This window comes from Amphibalanus amphitrite, unplaced genomic scaffold, assembly GCF_019059575.1.
Source record: "Amphibalanus amphitrite isolate SeventyFive unplaced genomic scaffold, NRLGWU_Aamphi_draft 000024F_arrow, whole genome shotgun sequence".
Classification (NCBI taxonomy): Eukaryota; Metazoa; Arthropoda; class Thecostraca; order Balanomorpha; family Balanidae; genus Amphibalanus; species Amphibalanus amphitrite.
The window spans coordinates 414,271-433,241 of NW_024881520.1; the positions used below are offsets into that span (position 1 = coordinate 414,271).

Genomic DNA, 18,971 nt, shown 5'->3' on the forward strand with positions numbered 1-18,971 from the left:
CTGCATTCGTCCCCAACAAATCGAATTATGGCTCACCCGAAGGTCACCTGTATGCCTCCTGTCACCGTCGCAGAGTGGACAAGGCGCATTGCCGAAGAAGAAAACGACCGTTATTTTGGTCTAGCGGCGCAGCCCGTTGGCGCTTTGTGCGCGGCCGCAGGGGTGGATGCCGTGACCGTTAGTCAGCTGATCGATTTTAGTGACGTCATTCATAGCAGCGGTGTGGTGGGCGCCTCGCGGGCGTGGACTCCGTGGTCGATGTTTGCGACTTGGGAGGCAATGGTGGTATGATGAAAGACGTTTTTAGCTCTTGTACTGAATGGGTTATAGACCGTTGAATGAGCAACTTGCGTGCTGAAGCTGCTTGAGCACGAGCATGGGGCAAAGTTTAACACTTAATGATGGCATATTATTTGGACAATTGGTTCATCTGTCTGATCTATTCGAATTATAAATATTTATAGGTTGTCTTTAACCGTCACCGGATCTATTTGTTTTCTACATACCGAGGGGGTTGGTGGACCACCCGCGCCGTTTCTTCCATTATTGAGCTGCAACTTCGCGGGAAAAAACGAACGTTTGTGCCGTTACAAGACTTAGCGATTGGTACCAAACTTTAAGTTCTTAGCTAAGCCTGTGACTTCTGAGGCTAGTAGGGGTTTAGTTTTAGTTGAATAACCTCGCCATAAATGGTCTAAGAACCATGATTTTGGCACCATTGTCTTCGTCATATTCAGATGCGTCCAGGCATAGGTACACTTTTTTGGGAGGGAGAAAGGTCAGCTTAGGGTGTTCACAGCAGGTCACGGTCAGTGTTTTCTCACGCTACTGTTTTGCATATCATCACGGCACTCTGAACATCCAAATATCTCCTTCAATTAGCTATCACTACCGACCAAGCGACGATGTAGCCCAGCGGAAGGCCGCTAACGGAGCTCGCTGGCACGTCTGGCCCGGCTCCGGCCTCCCGGTGGGTGGAATGCCGGATGCGGCGCCGGCAAAAAACACATCGAAACACCGCCGGCGCGCGTCCGGGGTCAAATGACGTCATCACCCCTGGTGGCGTTCTCCCTCCCTCTCTCTCTCTCTCTCCCTCTCTCTCTCCCTCCCTCTTTCTCTCCCTCTCCCTCTCCCTCTCCCTCTCCCTCTCCCTCTCCCTCTCCCTCTCCCTCTCCCTCTCCCTCTCCCTCTCCCTCTCTCTCTCTCTCTTCTCTCCTCTCTCTCTCTCTCTCTCTCTCTCTCTCTCTCTCTCTCTCTCTCTCTCTCTCTCTCTCTCTCTCTCTCTCTCTCTCTCTCTCTCGGTCTCTTTCTTTCTTTCTTTCTTGGTCTTTGTGGAAGCCAACAGCGCGACCGAAGTAGCGGCACAAAACTTTGACCCCCGTGCTCTTTGTCGCTGTCTGTTTGCGCCCTCTGTCCTAGTGCTCGGAAAAACGGGCTCGCCGATAACATAGGCGAGCAGGCGACTCGCTGCGACTTGTGACGGCGATCTCAAACTGTTTCGCTAGTGTTGTGGATACTGATGATTTGAGAGAGGGGTTTAACCTCGTGCGCTTTGACTGGGCGTGGTTGAAATGGTTTCGTTGAGACGGACATCCGTGCCGTCAATTCGCAACAAGTGGCTCTGATTGATCGGTTCGTCGTCGACACTGCTGACTCAAATAGCCTCTGGCGGTAGAGCCGGCTGCTGCCACTTTACGAAGTGTGCTATATTACGCAACGGCGATCTTCGCTGAAGCTCGGACACGTCCTGTAAGCTTAAATTAAAAGATGTTGCAAGGTATGCGCAACAGCAAGGCATGCCTCTAAGTCTAGGCATATTTTTTTCAGTTTTGGTCTACATACATCCCGATAACCCATTAAACGTTAGTATATTAGTGAACTAAAAATTCGGTTTCGGGACTTTTGTGAAGTTCATTGTTTTTGTGTCATAGCTTTAAATTAATATGAGTGTCTCGTATCAGTACGTCACTGAGTTGGCACTTATTAAGTCAGTGACTGAAGATAATTTTTCTTTCTTCACCCTTTCTGTCATGACGAGATTTTTGTTTGACGATGACGGGACCGGCATAAAGGGTACTGACTACTGACTACTGAGTGACCGTATAATCCCGTCCTGACGCTTTCTGAATTCAGAATTGATAATGCGCTGGAACAGCGTGGTAGTTGCACTTAGCACTTGGGGACTCCACAGCAAACCACAACCATCGTCCAGCATCCATGGACCACCAAGCAACTACTCGCTGGGCAAATACCACAGCGGCCGGCGCACGCGGAGCTCCGGACTCTGAGATCCGGAGTTCCGGACCCGGAGATAGACCACTCGTGGAGGTCTAGGACGGTATCGCCAGCCTTCCGGGTCTCTACCGTGGCGCCTCTGTGGTGCCGGGCATTGTGCCGGATGCGGAAGAGTGTGAGACTGTCTGGTAGTGGGACTCCAAGACAGACGTAAAGTTTAGGTGATCCCGGTACAAAATGCACTCGTTTTTTGTGGATCCAATCACCACTGTGATTGTTGGTCAATTGTTCAGTCAATAGACATAGTTGTAACCACGGGCCATTCATCTCATGGGTTCATCAGCCCCCGCCTCCGACTCTCGGCTTTGGAGCTCGCCCTGCCCGTCCCCTCAACCAGAACCTTCCGGCTGACCATGCAGGCTCTGTAGTTATGCTGACGCCATTGGGTAGTCGCGTCCGATCAGCACTGAACCCGATCCTATGGGTGGCACCGTGATCAGCGCGGGAACAGCGCACCGTGGGGCAGCTCGCTGAGCCCCAGCTCCGCGGCGTGGCGTTGGGAAAGGCGGTCAGCCCGGCAGTGTATCGCTGGGCCGGGCTGATGCTGGGGCTGAGGTTGGGCTGCGCTGCAGGTTGTGGGCGGTCTGGGTTTGGGCGGGCCTGGAGATGGGCTAAGGTTGAAGCCGGGGCAGGGGCCGGCTCAACCAGCTCAGTCTCATAGGACGTGATCTGGCTGCCGGTTTCACACTTTAGGAGGGCGGGATTAGCGGCACTGCGCGGCTGGGCGAAGAGGTCAGGTAAGAAGCGCCGATCGATAGATGGAAATAGACCGGCCAGAGGATCGCCGGTGCTATTTCTCCTTGGCGGCCTGTCTGATAGGTCATCTCATCTTCGAGCCTTGATATAAAGCTGTTTTGCAGCGACTGTTGTCGCGGTTGCCATGGTTTCTTGAGATAAGACTGCAGAGCCGGTCGCTGAAGAGGCATTAGCGGAGTCATTCTTGGCCACTTGGCGGTAAGGACCTATCATAATTATTTTCGTGTCATTATCTGCAACGCAAATTTCTGGTGTAAGCATAGGTAGATTCGCTTACTTTTATAAATATGTGTGATTTAATGTTACCGCTTGAAAGGGCGTTGTTTCAAAAGTGCACGTGAACTGGTCATTTATTTGTTAAGTGAATTGAATGTTCTGCTTTTTGGGTCAGGTGGGGTGAGGCCCTGGCAAGAAGGGAAGATTGCTTGGGGCTTAGGGGCATCTGGGAGGAGTATGACTTATGAGTAAAAGTGATTATGTGGAAGACTCGTGTGGAAAAGGCGTAGGCCGGCTTTGGTGATCCGGTGATTCTTAGTGTCAATTGTGATTACTGATCATGTTTGTTCATTAATACGAAAGATAACTTATCGGACAGTTTTGGTGTCGAAGAGATCAAAGGACGATAAATCTAATCAAATTCCTACAAGCTATTTCGGCATTCCTTTTCGTTTTAGTCATTATTTCAATTCAACTATGGCAAGTTTCGATGTGAGATTGATCCCAGAATTCGACGGTACTGGGGATGTTGTCGACTGGATCGAAAAGGTGGAAATGGTATGCAATCTTCAGCAACCGGCTGCAGATCAAGTGGTAGTCATACCACTGCGATTGAAGGGTGGCGCTTCTGCTGTTTATCGGCAGCTGCCTGAAGTGGACAGGAGAGAGGCGGTTAAGGTAAAGGCGGCTCTGCGACGCGCCTTTGCCGCTGATAAATACACTGCGTATGAAATGTTCAGCGCGCGTCGGCTGGGCACGGGAGAATCGGTAGATGTGTATTTGGCAGACTTGCAACGGCTGTCAACCCTCTTTGGAGGGCTCTCCGAAGAAGGGATGGGATGCGCGTTCGTTGCCGGCCTACCCGAATCTGTGAAGCAAATGCTACGGGCCGGCGCTCGCATGGAGTCATTGACTCTATCTGAAGTCGTGGATAGGGCCAGAGCCATCCTACGGGAAGACTGCAAGGTACCCGATATAACGGCTATGGTGGTGCGACGGGGAAGAGACGGCCAAGACCAGCGCTTCAATGGTGGGAGGAAGGAGCGAGGGCCGTGTTACGCGTGCGGTCGTCTGGGACATATCGCGCGTGAATGTCAGGCGCGTGAAGGAAACGGTCCAAGCATGGTGAGATGTTTCCGGTGCAACAAGCGTGGGCATATCGCGGCTCAGTGCCCGGAAAACGAGGAGCGAGAGGCGGTCCATGCGCCGGCCTCCTCTCGGGACTGAGATGGAACGGCGCGCTGCCGGTGAGGGAGCTATCGATGAACGGAGTTGACTGTGATGTCTTAATTGACACGGGATGTACTCGCACTGTGATTCATTCGTCACTCTGCGCTGTTTGGGAGAAGCGGGACGTGTACGTACTGACGGCCAACGGGGAGAGGCTGGAATGTGCGGGTACGGCTGGTGTTCGTGTGCAGGTTCCGGGGATGGCACCAGTAGTTGTTGATGCACTTGTGGTTGCTAAGAAGCCGCTGGGATTCAGTGCGATTCTCGGCATGGATGGAGTGAGTGCTCTCGGGGGAGTAGCGGTGCGATCGCCCTCTGAGGTAAAGTTCGCCGGCGAGAACGAAGCATGTGGCTGTGTGGGGGACCCGCAAGATCTGACTGTTGATAAGGAAGACTTCCGTGTCGTTTTCGCTGCGGAGCTGCAGCGCTGGACAGTGGAATGGAAGTGGTCCGGTGAGGAGCCACCAGTTCGCCTCAAGAATGGAGTGAGCGAGTATACTGTGCCGGATGAGGTCAGAAAGGACTATGAAGAGGAGATTGAGACCTGGATCAAGAACGGATGGCTACTAGAATACGATGAAGAAGAACACGGTCCCCCGAAAGGCCTGATTCCACTCATGGCAGTGGTCCAAGAGAATAAAGGGAAGGTGCGACCCGTGCTTGACTTCCGCGAGATCAACACATTTGTCGACACGTACACGGCAGATGTTGATGTGTGTGACGAGAAACTCCGCGAATGGCGTCAGATGGGAGCGAACGTAGCGCTTCTGGACCTCCAGAAAGCATACCTTCAGATACATGTAGACGAATCTCTGTGGCCTTACCAGACTGTCGAGTACAAAGGGACAAGATACTGTCTGAGTCGACTTGGATTTGGCCTGAACATCGCACCAAGGGTGATGAAGACAGTCCTCGAGGCAGTGGTGAATCAAGACGAGGACGTGGCAAAGGCAGTGTCATCATATGTCGACGATGTCTTGGTCAATGAGGATGTGATGTCCGCGGAAAATGTGAGCAAACATCTTCGAGCCTTTGGGCTCCAGTGCAAGGAACCAGTAAGACCAAAAGAAGGCGCTCGGATTCTCGGTCTCCGAGTTCAGGAAGAGCATGGCAACCTCAAATGGAAGAGGGACAACGACGTCCGAGAGATCGACGGGCCGGTGACGAAACGCAAGGTGTTCTCGCTTTGCGGCCGTTTGACTGGACACCTTCCGGTGTGTGGCTGGCTGCGGCCAGCGGTGTCGTTCTTGAAGCGAAAGGCTAATGAAGCGGCGGACGCTTGGGACGACGTCATCGAGGACAGTTTAGTGAATGGGCTGATCGAAGAGATAATGACGCAAATTAACACAGATGACCCAGCGAGAGGTCAGTGGGACGTCAAAGGGAACGAGGTGACGGTCTGGGCGGACGCCAGCATGTTGGCCTTGGGAGTGGTCCTCGAGATCGAGGGCGAGGTGGTGGAGGACGGATGCTGGCTGCGACCAACCGACGGAACACATATCAACATGGCAGAACTTGATGCCGCGCTGAAGGGCGTCAACATGGCCATCCTCTGGGGTGCTAAGAGAGTTCGACTGATGACGGATTCGCGTACTGTGTACCATTGGATCACTGACCTCCTGAGCGGCAAAGCACGGTTAAAGACGAAGGCCGTCTCGGAAATGCTTATCCGGCGAAGGCTGAGTACACTGAAGATGCTGGCCGACGAGTACAACCTGGAGATCAGCGTTCACAGCGTGGCCTCTGCTGACAACAAAGCTGATAAGCTCACCAGAGTGCCGGAGCGGTGGCGAGACACGCGTGCAGGCAGTGGTCCGGCTTGCATCATGGCGGGTGCAGAAGGAGACGAAGATGAAGCCGGGCTAGTGAAGGAGGTGGAGCGGGTGCATCATGCCGCTGGACACCCAGGTGTCAGAAGAACTTTGTACTTTTCCAAGAGGGCAAACTTGCGGGTCACCAAGCGTATGGCACGATCTGTTGTATCAGCTTGTCAGACGTGCCGGTCGATCGACCCGGCACCGGAGAAGTGGACTGGCGGACAGCTGTCGGTAGACATTGTCTGGGAGCGAGTCGCAGTTGATGTCACGCACTTCCAGGGGCGCCTCTATCTGACAGGGCCTCGGCTAAGGAATTTTGACTACTGGGGCAAATCGTCAAAGTGTGTTGGGGCCCTGCTGGGGGGGGGGGGGGGTTGAACACCTGCGGTTTTTCCTGCGGTTTTTCGCGGATATCTAAAAAACGGCGTACATCATCCATCAATTCTACACGTGTTGTAAAAATTTCAGACCAAGGTCATTCAAGATCAGGTCACTACGTCACTTAAAGTGACCTCACCTCATAAAATATTTCAATGTATGCCGTAGCTACACCAAGTGACCGATCGCTTTGAAATTTTCAGCGATTGATAAGGGCAACAGCATGTACAAAATTTATATCTCGAAATTCTCATATCGGTGACCTAAGGTCAGCTAAATTTTGCGACTTCTATTACCTATAAGTCAATAGGAGAAAATTCAAAACCACCTCTTTTGAACGAAAGCTTTTCTAAACACTATAAAACACTGTACGTGACTTTGACACACTGAACATGAAAATAGCACCCGTGACCCTTGTTTATGCCCCTGAGGTCATCTCAGTTCACGAATGGTATCTAACAGTTTTTCGCGAATCACTTTTGAAAGAGGCATGCTAGAGCGATGAAAATGCCTTAGTTGTGTTTGACTCGACGATGCAGATCGACTGATATGCAACATGACAATTTCCGGTCAGATCATGACCTTGACCTGAGGTCGAATTTTCAAGTTGACCTTCAAGGTCAGATTGTAGTTAATTTGATGCGTCTTGACGAGAGGAATATGTCGGTAAAAGAAAGCTCGTGCAAGGCATGAGTCAAAAGCTATTGCAGAAAAAACTGTTCCGGAAAAAATCGTCTATTTTGGTAGTTTTTGCCCCTTGCAGTCAAAACCGTTGACGTTGGGTCAAATCTAAGAGGAATAACCAGAAAGCATGCTAATATGGCTATCAAATGCGCTTTTCCGCGGTGCTGTAGCTCTAATTGGTTCCCGAGTTATGCGCCGGCATCTTGTAAACTGTCGATATTCGACCTGAAAATCGGCGAAATTTGGCCTTCACCATTACCTAACCTTTGACCTGACCAAAAATGGCCGAAGTAATTTCGTCATTATTTTTGACGCTCTTTCGAACGAAGATGGATTAGGATGGAAATTGAGGGTGCAGCTGCACACCGTGCACTCCCTCTTCCGCCGCCCCTGATTTCTTGCCACAAACGTCTTCAACCGCTCCCGAATGAAAGAATGTACGTTAATATTTATATATTCTCATTTTGTGGAGGTTGGGCAAAGCCTGACCACTACTGGGGCATTCCTCGACTCTACTGGGGCATTTGCCCCAGTAGTTAACATGTTAGCCGAGGCCCTGCTATCTGACGATGGTGGACTGCGGACCATCAAGGTTCGCGATTTGGCGCCAGCTGCGATGTGAGAGCGCGGCGTACGTCACAGGGGAGATGTCATCGATTTTCTACGAGAGGGGAGCACCTTCAGAGCTGCTGGCCGATAATGCTACCGTATTCCGCAGCCGCGCATTTCAGGCATTCGTCCGTGAATGGGGCACCCGGGTGCGGTACCGAGCAGCGTACGCACCATCGGGTAATGGCATCGTCGAACGAAATCACCGCTCCGTGAAGGTGATTGCTGCGAGGAAGGGATGTGGCGTGCCGGAGGCGGTGTATTTGTACAATGCGACTCCGAGGGACGACTCGACCGACGCAGCAACCCCTGTCAGCATGGTGTACAAGTACACAGTGAGAGTCAAGGCAGTGGATCCGGTTCAGCCCGCTGAAGAGCCCGAGCCAGATACATGCAGGTACAGCGTGGGAGATGCGGTGTGGGTGAAATCGGCGCGGGGGCGATGTGACGATCAGTACAACGAGGGAGTGGTGACTGGGCGAGTGTCACTGCAGACTGTGGAAGTGGATGGGGTGCCAAGACATGTGCGCCACCTGCAGCCCCGTGAGGCGCACGTGGAACAGCCTCAGAGTGATACCGCAGATGACGAAGGGCCGCTCCTTGTGCGTCTCCCAGAGGAGAACCGGGAGGAGATGGGTCAGGGAGAGGGACAGTGTCGGCGGTCCCAGCGGCAGGTGCGGGCTCCCATGCGGTACGGTTTCGATCAGGATCGGGGAGGAGTGTGATTTAATGTTACCGCTTGAAAGGGCGTTGTTTCAAAAGTGCACTTGAACTGGTCATTTATTTGTTAAGTGAATTGAATGTTCTGCTTTTTGGGTCAGGTGGGGTGAGGCCCTGGCAAGAAGGGAAGATTGCTTGGGGCTTAGGGGCATCTGGGAGGAGTATGACTTATGAGTAAAAGTGATTATGTGGAAGACTCGTGTGGAAAAGGCGTAGGCCGGCTTTGGTGATCCGGTGATTCTTAGTGTCAATTGTGATTACTGATCATGTTTGTTCATTAATACGAAAGATAACTTATCGGACAGTTTTGGTGTCGAAGAGATCAAAGGACGATAAATCTAATCAAATTCCTACAATATGTTAGTTACATAACTGTGCATAATTATCGCCAACATGATTTAAAAACATATCAAACCAACTAAATGCCCATTGTGATACAAATCCGGTGGCGATTATCTACTGTTCCCCGTAGGTACGGCCACATTAAAAATCAATCAGGTGATACCTATCTTTTATGCTTAGCCACAACTGTTAGACGATGACACTCCACTGCTGAGCGACCGCGCTGCTTATACCGCGGTCAGCTGGTTCAACGGGTCCCATCCATCGGGCGCACCTGTTGCTTTAGAGACCATAATACAAACACCGCGCCGCGCCTGGCCGCTGCGGTCCATGGCTAGGTCCGTTGATCCGTCCGTCAGCCCGTCTGTCTACATGCACGGCTCGAGAGCCTGCGGCGGGGCTCCTCTCCCACGCGACGCACACGGCTCGGCGCGCCGGAACCGGGCCACTTCCGGTTGGATCGATCGGCGCGCGGCCAGCTCCGGAGGCTCCGCTCCTCCCCCGCGGCCGCCACCTGGAGCCCGGCGCACCGGATTCCGAGCCACCCAGGCGTCCGTTATCGGAGCAATGATATTGCCATTTCGCAATGAATGCCAGGGAGTCGGAATGTGGGTGGTTATGGAACCGGTGGGCGGTGACTGAGGTCGCTCTGTCTCCGCCGCACAGTGGCTGCGCAAGGAGATTTATTTTGGGTTTTATTTCAGGAGGTATATTTCCTCATTATGCACTTATGCAGGTTTGATTCGTCTGAGGTCGATTTGACGTGTAAATTAAAACACGCAACTTTACTGCTTCACGTCCTTTTTTCTGGATCTAGCTTTCGAGGTCCGTCTCATCAAATTGATTGCAAAATGCAACTTGACCACTCAAGAACTCTAACTCTGCGCCTACGCGGAGCTAAACTAACCCTTGTGCTAACTCCGCCTCCCTTTGTTTTCCGGCAGGCTACGGGTTCGTTGACTTCGATACTGCCGAGGCGGCGCAGAAGGCGGTCAAACAGCTGGTCGGCAAGAACATCCAGGCGCAGATGGCGCGTCAGCAGGAGCAGGACCCGACCAACCTCTACATCACGAACCTGCCGGCCTCCTTCACGGAGCGGGAGCTGGAGGCGCTGCTACAGCGGCACGGCACCGTCATCTCGACCCGGATCCTGAGGGACGACCGCGGCACCAGTCGCGGGGTCGGCTTCGCCAGGTGAGGATTGACAGGGGAGGTTTGTTAGTCAGATGGGGCTTCTCAATAAGAAGCTAGGATGTATAAGGAGGGAGGCGGGTAAGGTACTTGTCAGATGAGCAAGGAAAGGAGTGGAGTTTGTCATATGAGAATGGAAAAGGACTGAGTCTTAGGCGAGGTCAGAGAAGGACAGGGCTTGCAAAGTGAGAAGGAAAAGGAAGGGGGCTGATCAGTTGAGCCTTCTTTAACCCGTGGCTTCTCAACGGGATGACGCCTGACACTGACCGTCTCTCCTACTCTGTCCCCAATTCCATGCCGCTCCCACGTTGAAAGACAGCAAAAACTGACTGTCCCTCTCTTTCCTCGCCAGGATGGAGTCTCCGGAGACGTGTGAGAACATCATCAAGACGCTCAGCGGCCACATCATCGACAACCACAGCCAGAAGCTGGTCATCAAGTTCGCCGACGGCAACAAGAAGCGCCAGCAGCAGAAGGGCTACGACCAGCGGTGGCGGGAGAGCGTCGACGCCAGCCGCGTCAACCCGTACGACGCGTCTCCGCTGCCGGCGGCGGCTCTGGGCGGCGGCGCTGGCGGCGTGCCGGCCGGCCTGGCGCAGCACTACTCGGCCATGCCAGTACCGTACCTGCCCGGCCCCGGCTGGCCGCCCCAGTCGGTAGTTATCGGCGGCCCGATGCCCTCCATGGATATGGACGTGTACGCGCTGCTGCAGGGCATGCAGCAGATGCACGTCAGCGGCGGCCCGGCGGCCGGCTACGGCGCGCCGGCGCCCCAGTACGGGGGCTACCCGCAGCCGGCGCCGGCCTACCACCACCCGGCCGCCCCCGGCATGCCGCACATGTACCACCACCCGCACATGATGCCCATGCCCGTGGTGGAGCCCGATGGTGTGACCAACGGCGCCGAAGACTAGGACAACAGGCATGATAGGTGAGTACTGAGTGAGGTCAGCGCTGACGAGACGGAACGGGTCTCTTGGTCCAGTAAGCCGCTCTGATTAGCTACAGCTTTCAGGGACTTGTGGGCAGAATATGTTTTGTGGCTAATCTCGAGCCTTCCTTGGTATTCTAGAGTTTTGACAATGAAAATATCTGTCTGATGTAAATTGTAATCAACCTCGCATTGGTTACGCTGTCCATTGAATATTATATTTTGACAATGTTTATTACTGATTACTATCTCGATTATTATCTTTACCAGATCTGTCAATTTTGCTGCAGATTTTCAATGACATGCACCCAAATTCCTGCAATGCTGACTGGTGCTTTTTGTCGCTCGAGTCGCTATTTGTATCGTGATGCACTCATGTATGACGTCAGACGGTAGTTCACCCGCGTCATTGCATTGAATCATATCCCCAATACTCACGAAAGCCTGGCTTATACCTCGCCGGAAGTGGTTTCACAATGTGTCTTTCCTTCCAGATAATGTTTGTGTACATATGGAATGGCGGCCGCGGGCCTGGGCCAGATACCCCGCAAGAGCGAGCTTACGAAGGGTCCGACCGACGCGACACGGTGCGGCGTCGCTCAGAGGCTGTAGTTCGCCAGCCGGCCGTGCGTGGCGCTACCAGTAGTGGGCTAGCTGGACTGCTGCTCAGGAACGGATGCCAAACCGAGAGACACTAAGGCAGAGCGTCCAGCCGGCTGCGGGCCTGCTGTTAAGTTTTAGTCGTGAGAGCCGACGGGCGCAGACTGCTGGATCGGTCTCGTCTGATGATTGGTGCGTTTTGAATCGTGACGGGCGCGCTGCCGACTCCCGACCAGTACCGTGCCCTTTTCAGCGGTCTGTTGCGACGACCGCGTTTAGGGCGACACTGGAGGAGGGTGCCGCGGCGGAGCGCCCCGTGCGCGTCTCGTCTCGCCTTCTATGTGCGCCTCCCAGGGACAGGAGCTCATGTTCAGGCGTTTGTGTGCCTCCGAACCAGGCAACTGCGACGCAGGGATATCCGTGTGACGTCATCAACGATCCGACATTCCACCAGAGGCGACCGTCTTGGTTTGCTATTTTGTACAGGTTTTGCATGTCTGCGCCGTTGTGCGCGCCCGGCCGATGTGTCAGAGAATGTGCCGCGGACCGGCCCCCGCCGCCGGGCTGGCCGCTGGTATGTGACGTTCCGTGCTCAGTGCCGGCGCCTCCCCAGTTAGCTAGAGCCTCCTTTCCCCGAGCGTTTTGTTCTCACACGGTGCCTTGTTTCATCGTACCTCCAGCCGAAAACCGGGCTCTATTTTACTACCAGACTCGTGAGCCGAGACCGCGGCGCGTAGGCCAGTGAGCGGCTTCTGAAGCCGAGCGGTAGTGTGGTGGTCGGCCGTTGCGTGGCGGCGTAGCGCTCGGACGGTGTATATAGAGGTGCTGCTGCGGCAGCGCTGCGTGGCACTGTGTCTCGTCCTGTGGTGTCTGCCTCCGCTGCGCCGGCCGCCGTGAATTTTTGTGGTGATTTTGTTGATTTCCGGTGGGTTCGGGCCACCTCCGGTGGCTGCCGCGCCCTAATGCTGGGTTCCTGGTGCTGCAGGTGTATTCGCCGCCAGAAAACCACGACACATCGATTTATGAACGTTGGCTGAACCGATCAAATGTCATTCCAACTCTACACGTTCGGACGACGCGCCCAACAGTGGCCGCGACGTCACCGCGACTTTTTCGTGACGTCATGTGTGTTTGATGGAGGGCGGGCGTCCGCCCCGCCCGGCTGGCTCGGATGGCGCGGCGGCGTTATTTTTGTACAGATTTTTGTGCTCGGGTGTCCCGTGGTGCCGCGTGGCTTCAAGCGGAATGTGCCGTGGTCATGTTGAAGGAACTGTGTGTGTAAATAGGTGCCGATAGCGGCAGGTGCTGCAGGGGCGACATCTAGCGGCGCGACTGGGGCGCCGCCAGGCGGCCGCTCTGCGAAGCGGCGCGATGTGGGCTGCCGGCCGCGGCCTCGGTGGGTTGTTGATGGTTGAAGAGTTTATGTGCGGCCGATAAGGGCTGACGGGGCTGCGGCGCACTCAGCTTTAACAACAATCGGCTGCGCCCGACGAGGCAGGGCGGGAGGGTCTGGTCAGAGGAAATACAGACCGAACTGTGAGTGGAAAGATGGTGTTTGACTTGGGAGGCTGGTAGGCGCCGAGGCGTTGTCGAAATGCGACAGAGTAGGCTGTTAAACTGTGATACGTTTCCAGAATGTGCAGATTTCTCATAAGCTAGTCTCGGACTAAATAAACTTGAAAATTTCAACACCGATGAGACAGGCAATGGTTTTGTAGCCTGGTTAGATCACGTAAAACTAATAATTTGATCTTTCGGAATCGTTGGATGAAGTGCCTGGATGGATCTCGAAAACTTGAGAAAAGTGAGAAATTCAGCAAGCATGGTTCATTCCGAGGTCATCAGCGCTCTCTCCGATTCCCAATTTCAAGTTTATCGGGCGTTGAACTCGTCTCAGTCCAAACTCGAACAACTAACAAGATACTTGACAAAAAAGTCAGTCTCAGATTTCAAAGGTTCTTGGATGGCTGTTTGACTTTAGTGGTCGAATTCTACGCATTGTGGAGCGTTTTGCCTTAGCTTGACTGTATGTTACACATAACGTTCGACCTCGCAGCTATTCCAAGCCCAGACCCTTCACCTGCTTGGCAGCTTGCGTAGCAGTGCATTATTGTCTCATAGCCGGAAACGGGCCCGAATTCGTCACAGATGGTTCATTTGGTCCACAGCTGGAATCGGAACCGTTTGTTTTTAACCACCGATAAAATTGTGTGTAGAATGTTATCACGAGCAAGACGTGTTTGTCATTTACCATCGGTTCTATATCACGATTAGGTATGTACTTACCGTTTGCCGCGTTGACTATAACTAAGTTAATTACGAGTAAGCTCGTTCGGTCATACAGATCCCAAGCGGCGCCGAGATGCATATGCCACTGCACTGCCTTCCGAAGGGCAATGTTCCTCAGCTGTTTATTATTGCAGTTCGATTTTGCTCAAGGTAAGATGTGATTAGGTACGATTAAATAAAATGTTTTCAATCGTTTCTTACGAGCAGTTATTCCTTCCACAGCTAGCGACGTTATCCAAGAGAACGAGGAGCGACGTCATTATTTAATCCGCACGGGTTACCTACACAATATAAAAGTTGCTGAGGGGGTCTCAACTGCGTTACTCGCTTGCGCTGCACTGTCGAACAAAATTAAAAGACAAACAGTTTTAGGTATAGCCACACATTTATAGGCACATTGCCGTTTGCACGAACGAATGAAGCATATTTAACAAGCATTATGCGATATGTCGTATATCTATTTAACGGCTAACGCTAAAAGCACAATAATAGGATAACCATAGCTGAAGCCTAAAGTAGCAGTGTAGCGTTATCAGGCGTTGCGGATAAATGGCACGGCCCCTAGAATTTACCCCTGGAAGTTTCACGGAGGAAAGAGAAAGATAATTGAGAGGGAGGAAGATTGGGAGAAAGGGGAGAAAGAGAGAGAGAGAGAGAGAGAGAGAGAGAGAGAGAGAGAGAGAGAGAGAGAGAGAGAGAGAGAGAGAGAGAGAGAGAGAGAGAGAGAGAGAGAGAGAGAGAGAGAGAGAGAGGAAGATAGGGAAGGAGGGAGGAAGGGAAGGAGGGAGGAGATAGCCCAGCTAGGTAAATGCCCTGGTGCCTAAGTGGCAAGCGTCCTTGTTTCCTAAAGAAACTTTCACTTTCCGCTCTCTACGCCCTTACCCTATGATCTAGGATCACGTTGAAGTCATCCGGCTGCAGGAAGATGGCAAACTGCCTGACCTCGGTGGACGGCTTCTTGGCGCCCTTGGGCAGGCGCACGTGGAACTGGTGCAGCATGCACGACAGGAAGGTGAAGAACTCGGTCCTGGCCATCGACTCTCCCAGACAGGCGCGCTTGCCCAGGCCGAACGGCACGAAGTAGTCGTCTTTTCTGAACTTGCCGTCCTCGCCGATAAAGCGCTCCGGTCGGAAGACGTCGGGGTCGCCCCAGTGGCCGCGGTCGTGGTGCGCCGACTGCAGGTGGATCATCACCGTGGTGTCCTTCGGCAGCGTGTAGCCGCCCAGCTGCGCGGGACCGACGCTCGAGCGGTGTGGCACCGCCAGCGGCACGAACGAAGTGTACCGCCAGATCTCCGTCATCACCGCCTCCGTGTACGGCAGGCGCGGCCGGTCCTCGTAGCTCGGCAGGCGGCCCTCGCCCACCACCTCGTCCAGCTCCGCCTGCACCTTCGCCTGCACGTCCGGGTACAGCACCATCAGCAGCAAAGCCCACGTCATGGACAAGGACGTCGTCTCGCTGCCGGCGATGAAGAAGTCCAGGCACAATGTCCGCAGATTGTTCTCATCGAACCCACGCTTCTCAGCATCGGGGCGTTGTGATTCGATCAAAAAGGCGTCGATGAAGTCGCGAGGGTGGCTGGGGTCGAGAGTCGCCCTGTGCTCGGCAATGCAGGGGCCAAATAGCCCCTGCATCGCAGAGTGGTAGACCTTGATTTTGTTGAAGCCCGACGACTCGGGAGCGACAAAGCGCGCCGAGGGGAACAAAAAGAGGATGTTTTGCGGGCCCGTAATCTGGGTGAACTCTGTGACAATATCCTGGAGCCTTTGACGCTCGGGATCGTCATAGTCAAATCGTCTACTTGCGACCATTTTCCAAATGATGTTGAGCACAACTGTGATAAAGAGGTTGTTGGCCTTCACCTCCTGACCAACTACCTTCTTCAGATGCTCCGCGAACAGAGCATACTCATCTGCGATCATTGTGTTCAACACGCTCTTCCCCATGCCCAGGTCGCGGAGATGCTTTAGTGCGAATCGTCTTTGTTCTTGCCACAATGGTCCTTCGTTGAAGAATATTCCGGCTCTCTTCATCTCCGATAGATACATGACAGTGAATAGTTCGGGTCTGCCAGTAAGTTCAGTTATGTTGCCGGCTTCTTTCACAAGCTCCCCACCGAAAACGTAGACTAATGGTTGACCGAACGGATCCACCATACCGATGATGTCTGACTTGTGCTCGGATCGCAAACGGTTGAGATGTTTCTGGAAGTCGTTCGAAGCAGTTCGGACTAAGTCGATGACGTTGCCGAAGATTAAGAATGTCGGAGGACCTGAGAAATAAGAAATGCTAAACACAGTCGGGCCGGGACATTTTGACATTTTGATTAGCAATAATAACGGGAACGGTTCAATACGATTTCATATATCAATTGAACATCTTCGACAAAATGGACTCAACACCGCTGAAAACGTCACAAAACCGATTTCTTATTACGGTATGATTCATTTGACCTTATCCACAAACCTTTAAGTAAAATGTGATGGCAAAAATACAATACAAAAACGATATATTTCGAGCAGAGCAGTGCTCAAAATATATCATTTTTGTATTATTTTTGCCATCACATTTTATTTAAATGATTGAGCATAAGGACAAATGACTCATGCCGTAATAACAAAGATTTTCCTCGTAACGCTAAACCTAATCAAAAACCGATTTCTTGTATTCTTATATGTACAGTCCACAGCAGAAGTAATGTGCTGTTTCAGTCATGGGTATGTTCTGCTTCTGAAGCTTAGAAACGATTAGCCAGACTGCAATGAAACTTTGAATGTAGCTTATATGTATCGTCACCCTTGCAGCTGCAACTTTAGTTATTGACATCTTCTTTTCGATCACTCCGCATTAAACAATCGCCAGTCAAAGCCAACCGTTGAGATTGGTAAAACCCTACATTACTTTAGCGGTGGGCTGTACATAGGTGAGGCTAATTTGGACGTCACAGACAGAAAGTTTAGGTACATATATTTTTTCAAAACTAGAGCTTTAGAGATAAAGCCGACCAAAAAATACTTGTCTAAACTATGGCGCGCACAAAAATGTTAATACAGCCTTCAGTGACCTGAGGCCTGGTTCGCCAGTTATGGCGGGCCAATGTGAGCGGTCGACCTAGGAGCAGCACTTTCATTCGATAGAATGAATCAAGCGAGATAAATGCTTGCGCAGGACACGTATTCAACAAACAGCCGTGGGCTTAGGTATATGCGCAATCCAACGATGCACAGTGCACACCTCAACCAATGAAAAACTGATTAGGTGCTCGATCGTAAACGGAATAATTACAGGCACTTACATTATATGGACTTTATGTAACATATGCAAAATAGAGTATTAAGTACCTACTCGCCGAAATCATCACGAATCAAATAATGCCAGCCTAGCACTTATCGTGCGCGGCGCTACTGACCTGGTGGAAAGTTGGGCGGTCGTTTCGGTCGAGTGACCCATAGGTAGGTCACCAGAAGGACAACAAAGAAGACGACCGCCGTCCACATCGCGCTGCGCTCGTGGCTGGGGCTGGCAGCGCTCTGACTGGCCTTCAAGGGCGGGCGAACTGCCGCCGCCTGGAGCCGCGAGCTCACAGCTAGATACAAACAGTACGACCTAGGCGTTATGTAACATAGTGATTTCGCTGTGTATACTGATCGACGTTTATGTGAACAGCGTACAAATGCAGTAAGTGAATATCTTGTAACGGTGAGATAGAGGCTCAGTTGCACTTAACGGACGGAAAAAATGTTTGAATTGCTACGCAGCGTTTAACTGTACGTTTGTGACGACGTACTCGTAGGTTACATGTGTGAAGAGGCCATTTAAAACGCCAAGTCATGCTTGGTGCTCTTGCTCAAGGACGCTGATCGACGCTCGCAGATCTAGTGCTGAAACAAGGACCGTCTCTTGCCGGATGGGTGCGCAGGCTGATCTACATATTCAGCAGTTGAGCAGTTAACCAGGACAAAGAATTACGGGATGGATGGCATCGACTGCCGTGCTTCACTTCACGGACTATGTAAGTGGATCGCCTCTGCACTTAATACTTATTTAATGCTGCAGGTACGTTAGAAGGTAAATTTATCTACCTATAAACACAGTGCAAAAGAAGTTCCGTCACAACTCACAACTTCTATCTCAGTGTTTGAGAAATGCTCGATAAATGCGGCTTATAATTCAAGGAGCGAGTACGGATCTCGAAGTGAGCCCGTGCATCATTACGGAACGATGAACAGCTTCGTTATGAGCGGTCCGAACCGGCTCAGTCTGAAACACTTTTGAGAATTCGATAGGGCTGCACCGATCTTCGGAAGCGTACATCCGTTTGACCGCAAAGGGTTTCCTCCCTTCGGAATATAGCCCCGTCCCCTCTACCCAGATAGGTATTAGCCGTTTTCACGACGGCCATCTGGTACACATTTGGTGCACATCTGGTGCAGATTAGGTGCAGATTTGGTCAAATTAGGTTCAGTGTGTCTCTTAGTAGCTATCAGCTAGGGTTGCACTATTTGCTGATATGCCTATGCCTGCTTTGTGATATTATCAGAGAGTATCATCGATAGTAAAACACTGGAATAAATTCATAAAATAAAGATATTTGCTGTAAAAGATATTAGGTGCAGATTTGGTCAAAGTACCTAGGTGCACTCGCCGGATAGCCCGTCGTGAAAACGGCTATTGGGTTCTATGGTGCACCTATTCTGATGCATTGCGACCCGGTCAGTACACATACGTCTGACGTGCCAAATCAGGAGCGTCGAAGTCCTTCCGCAGTCCAATTCACCTACAAAAGGTGGGCCGATTGCGCTGCTGAAACCTGGGGTCTCGGTGAACGACTACCGTCTCTGCGATAATAATCATGAGCATTGCGCACGGTTAGAATAGGGTAGCCTGGGGCACGATGCCCCAGATGATTTAT

At 52.2% G+C, this 18,971-nt stretch overlaps 2 protein-coding genes across 5 annotated transcripts in view; one reads left to right on the plus strand and one right to left on the minus strand.

Moving 5' to 3' along the window:
* LOC122392760 (RNA-binding motif, single-stranded-interacting protein 2-like) overlaps nucleotides 1-13,316 on the plus strand; it is a 118,674-nt gene extending 105,358 nt beyond the window's left edge. For all 4 annotated transcript variants that reach the window (XM_043388027.1, XM_043388032.1, XM_043388037.1 and 1 more), the window contains 3 exons: nucleotides 9,992-10,241; nucleotides 10,591-11,169; nucleotides 11,664-13,316. In XM_043388027.1, coding sequence (XP_043243962.1) covers nucleotides 9,992-10,241; nucleotides 10,591-11,152 — 812 coding nt within the window. In that variant the 3' untranslated portion in view covers nucleotides 11,153-11,169; nucleotides 11,664-13,316. The remainder of the gene's footprint in view (nucleotides 1-9,991; nucleotides 10,242-10,590; nucleotides 11,170-11,663) is intronic.
* Nucleotides 13,317-14,164: 848 nt separating this feature from the next.
* LOC122392782 (methyl farnesoate epoxidase-like) lies at nucleotides 14,165-17,637 on the minus strand. The gene is made up of 2 exons (XM_043388053.1): nucleotides 17,469-17,637; nucleotides 14,165-16,331 (listed from the first exon to the last, which is right to left on the minus strand). The coding sequence occupies exons 1-2, from the start codon at nucleotides 17,554-17,556 to the stop codon at nucleotides 14,929-14,931; spliced, it is 1,491 nt and encodes a 496-aa protein (XP_043243988.1). The 5' UTR covers nucleotides 17,557-17,637; the 3' UTR covers nucleotides 14,165-14,928.
* Between the last annotated feature and the right edge of the window lie 1,334 nt (nucleotides 17,638-18,971).

What these genes read in the sequence shown, in the direction of transcription:
- LOC122392782 (XM_043388053.1), bottom strand. Translation starts at nt 17,556, where the DNA reads ATGTGGACGGCGGTCGTCTTCTTTGTTGTCCTTCTGGTGACCTACCTA. An exon ending in ACCGCCCAACTTTCCACCAG is followed by an intron (nt 16,332 to 17,468) that starts GTCAGTAGCGCC and finishes CTTATTTCTCAG; the next exon opens with GTCCTCCGACATTCTTAATC.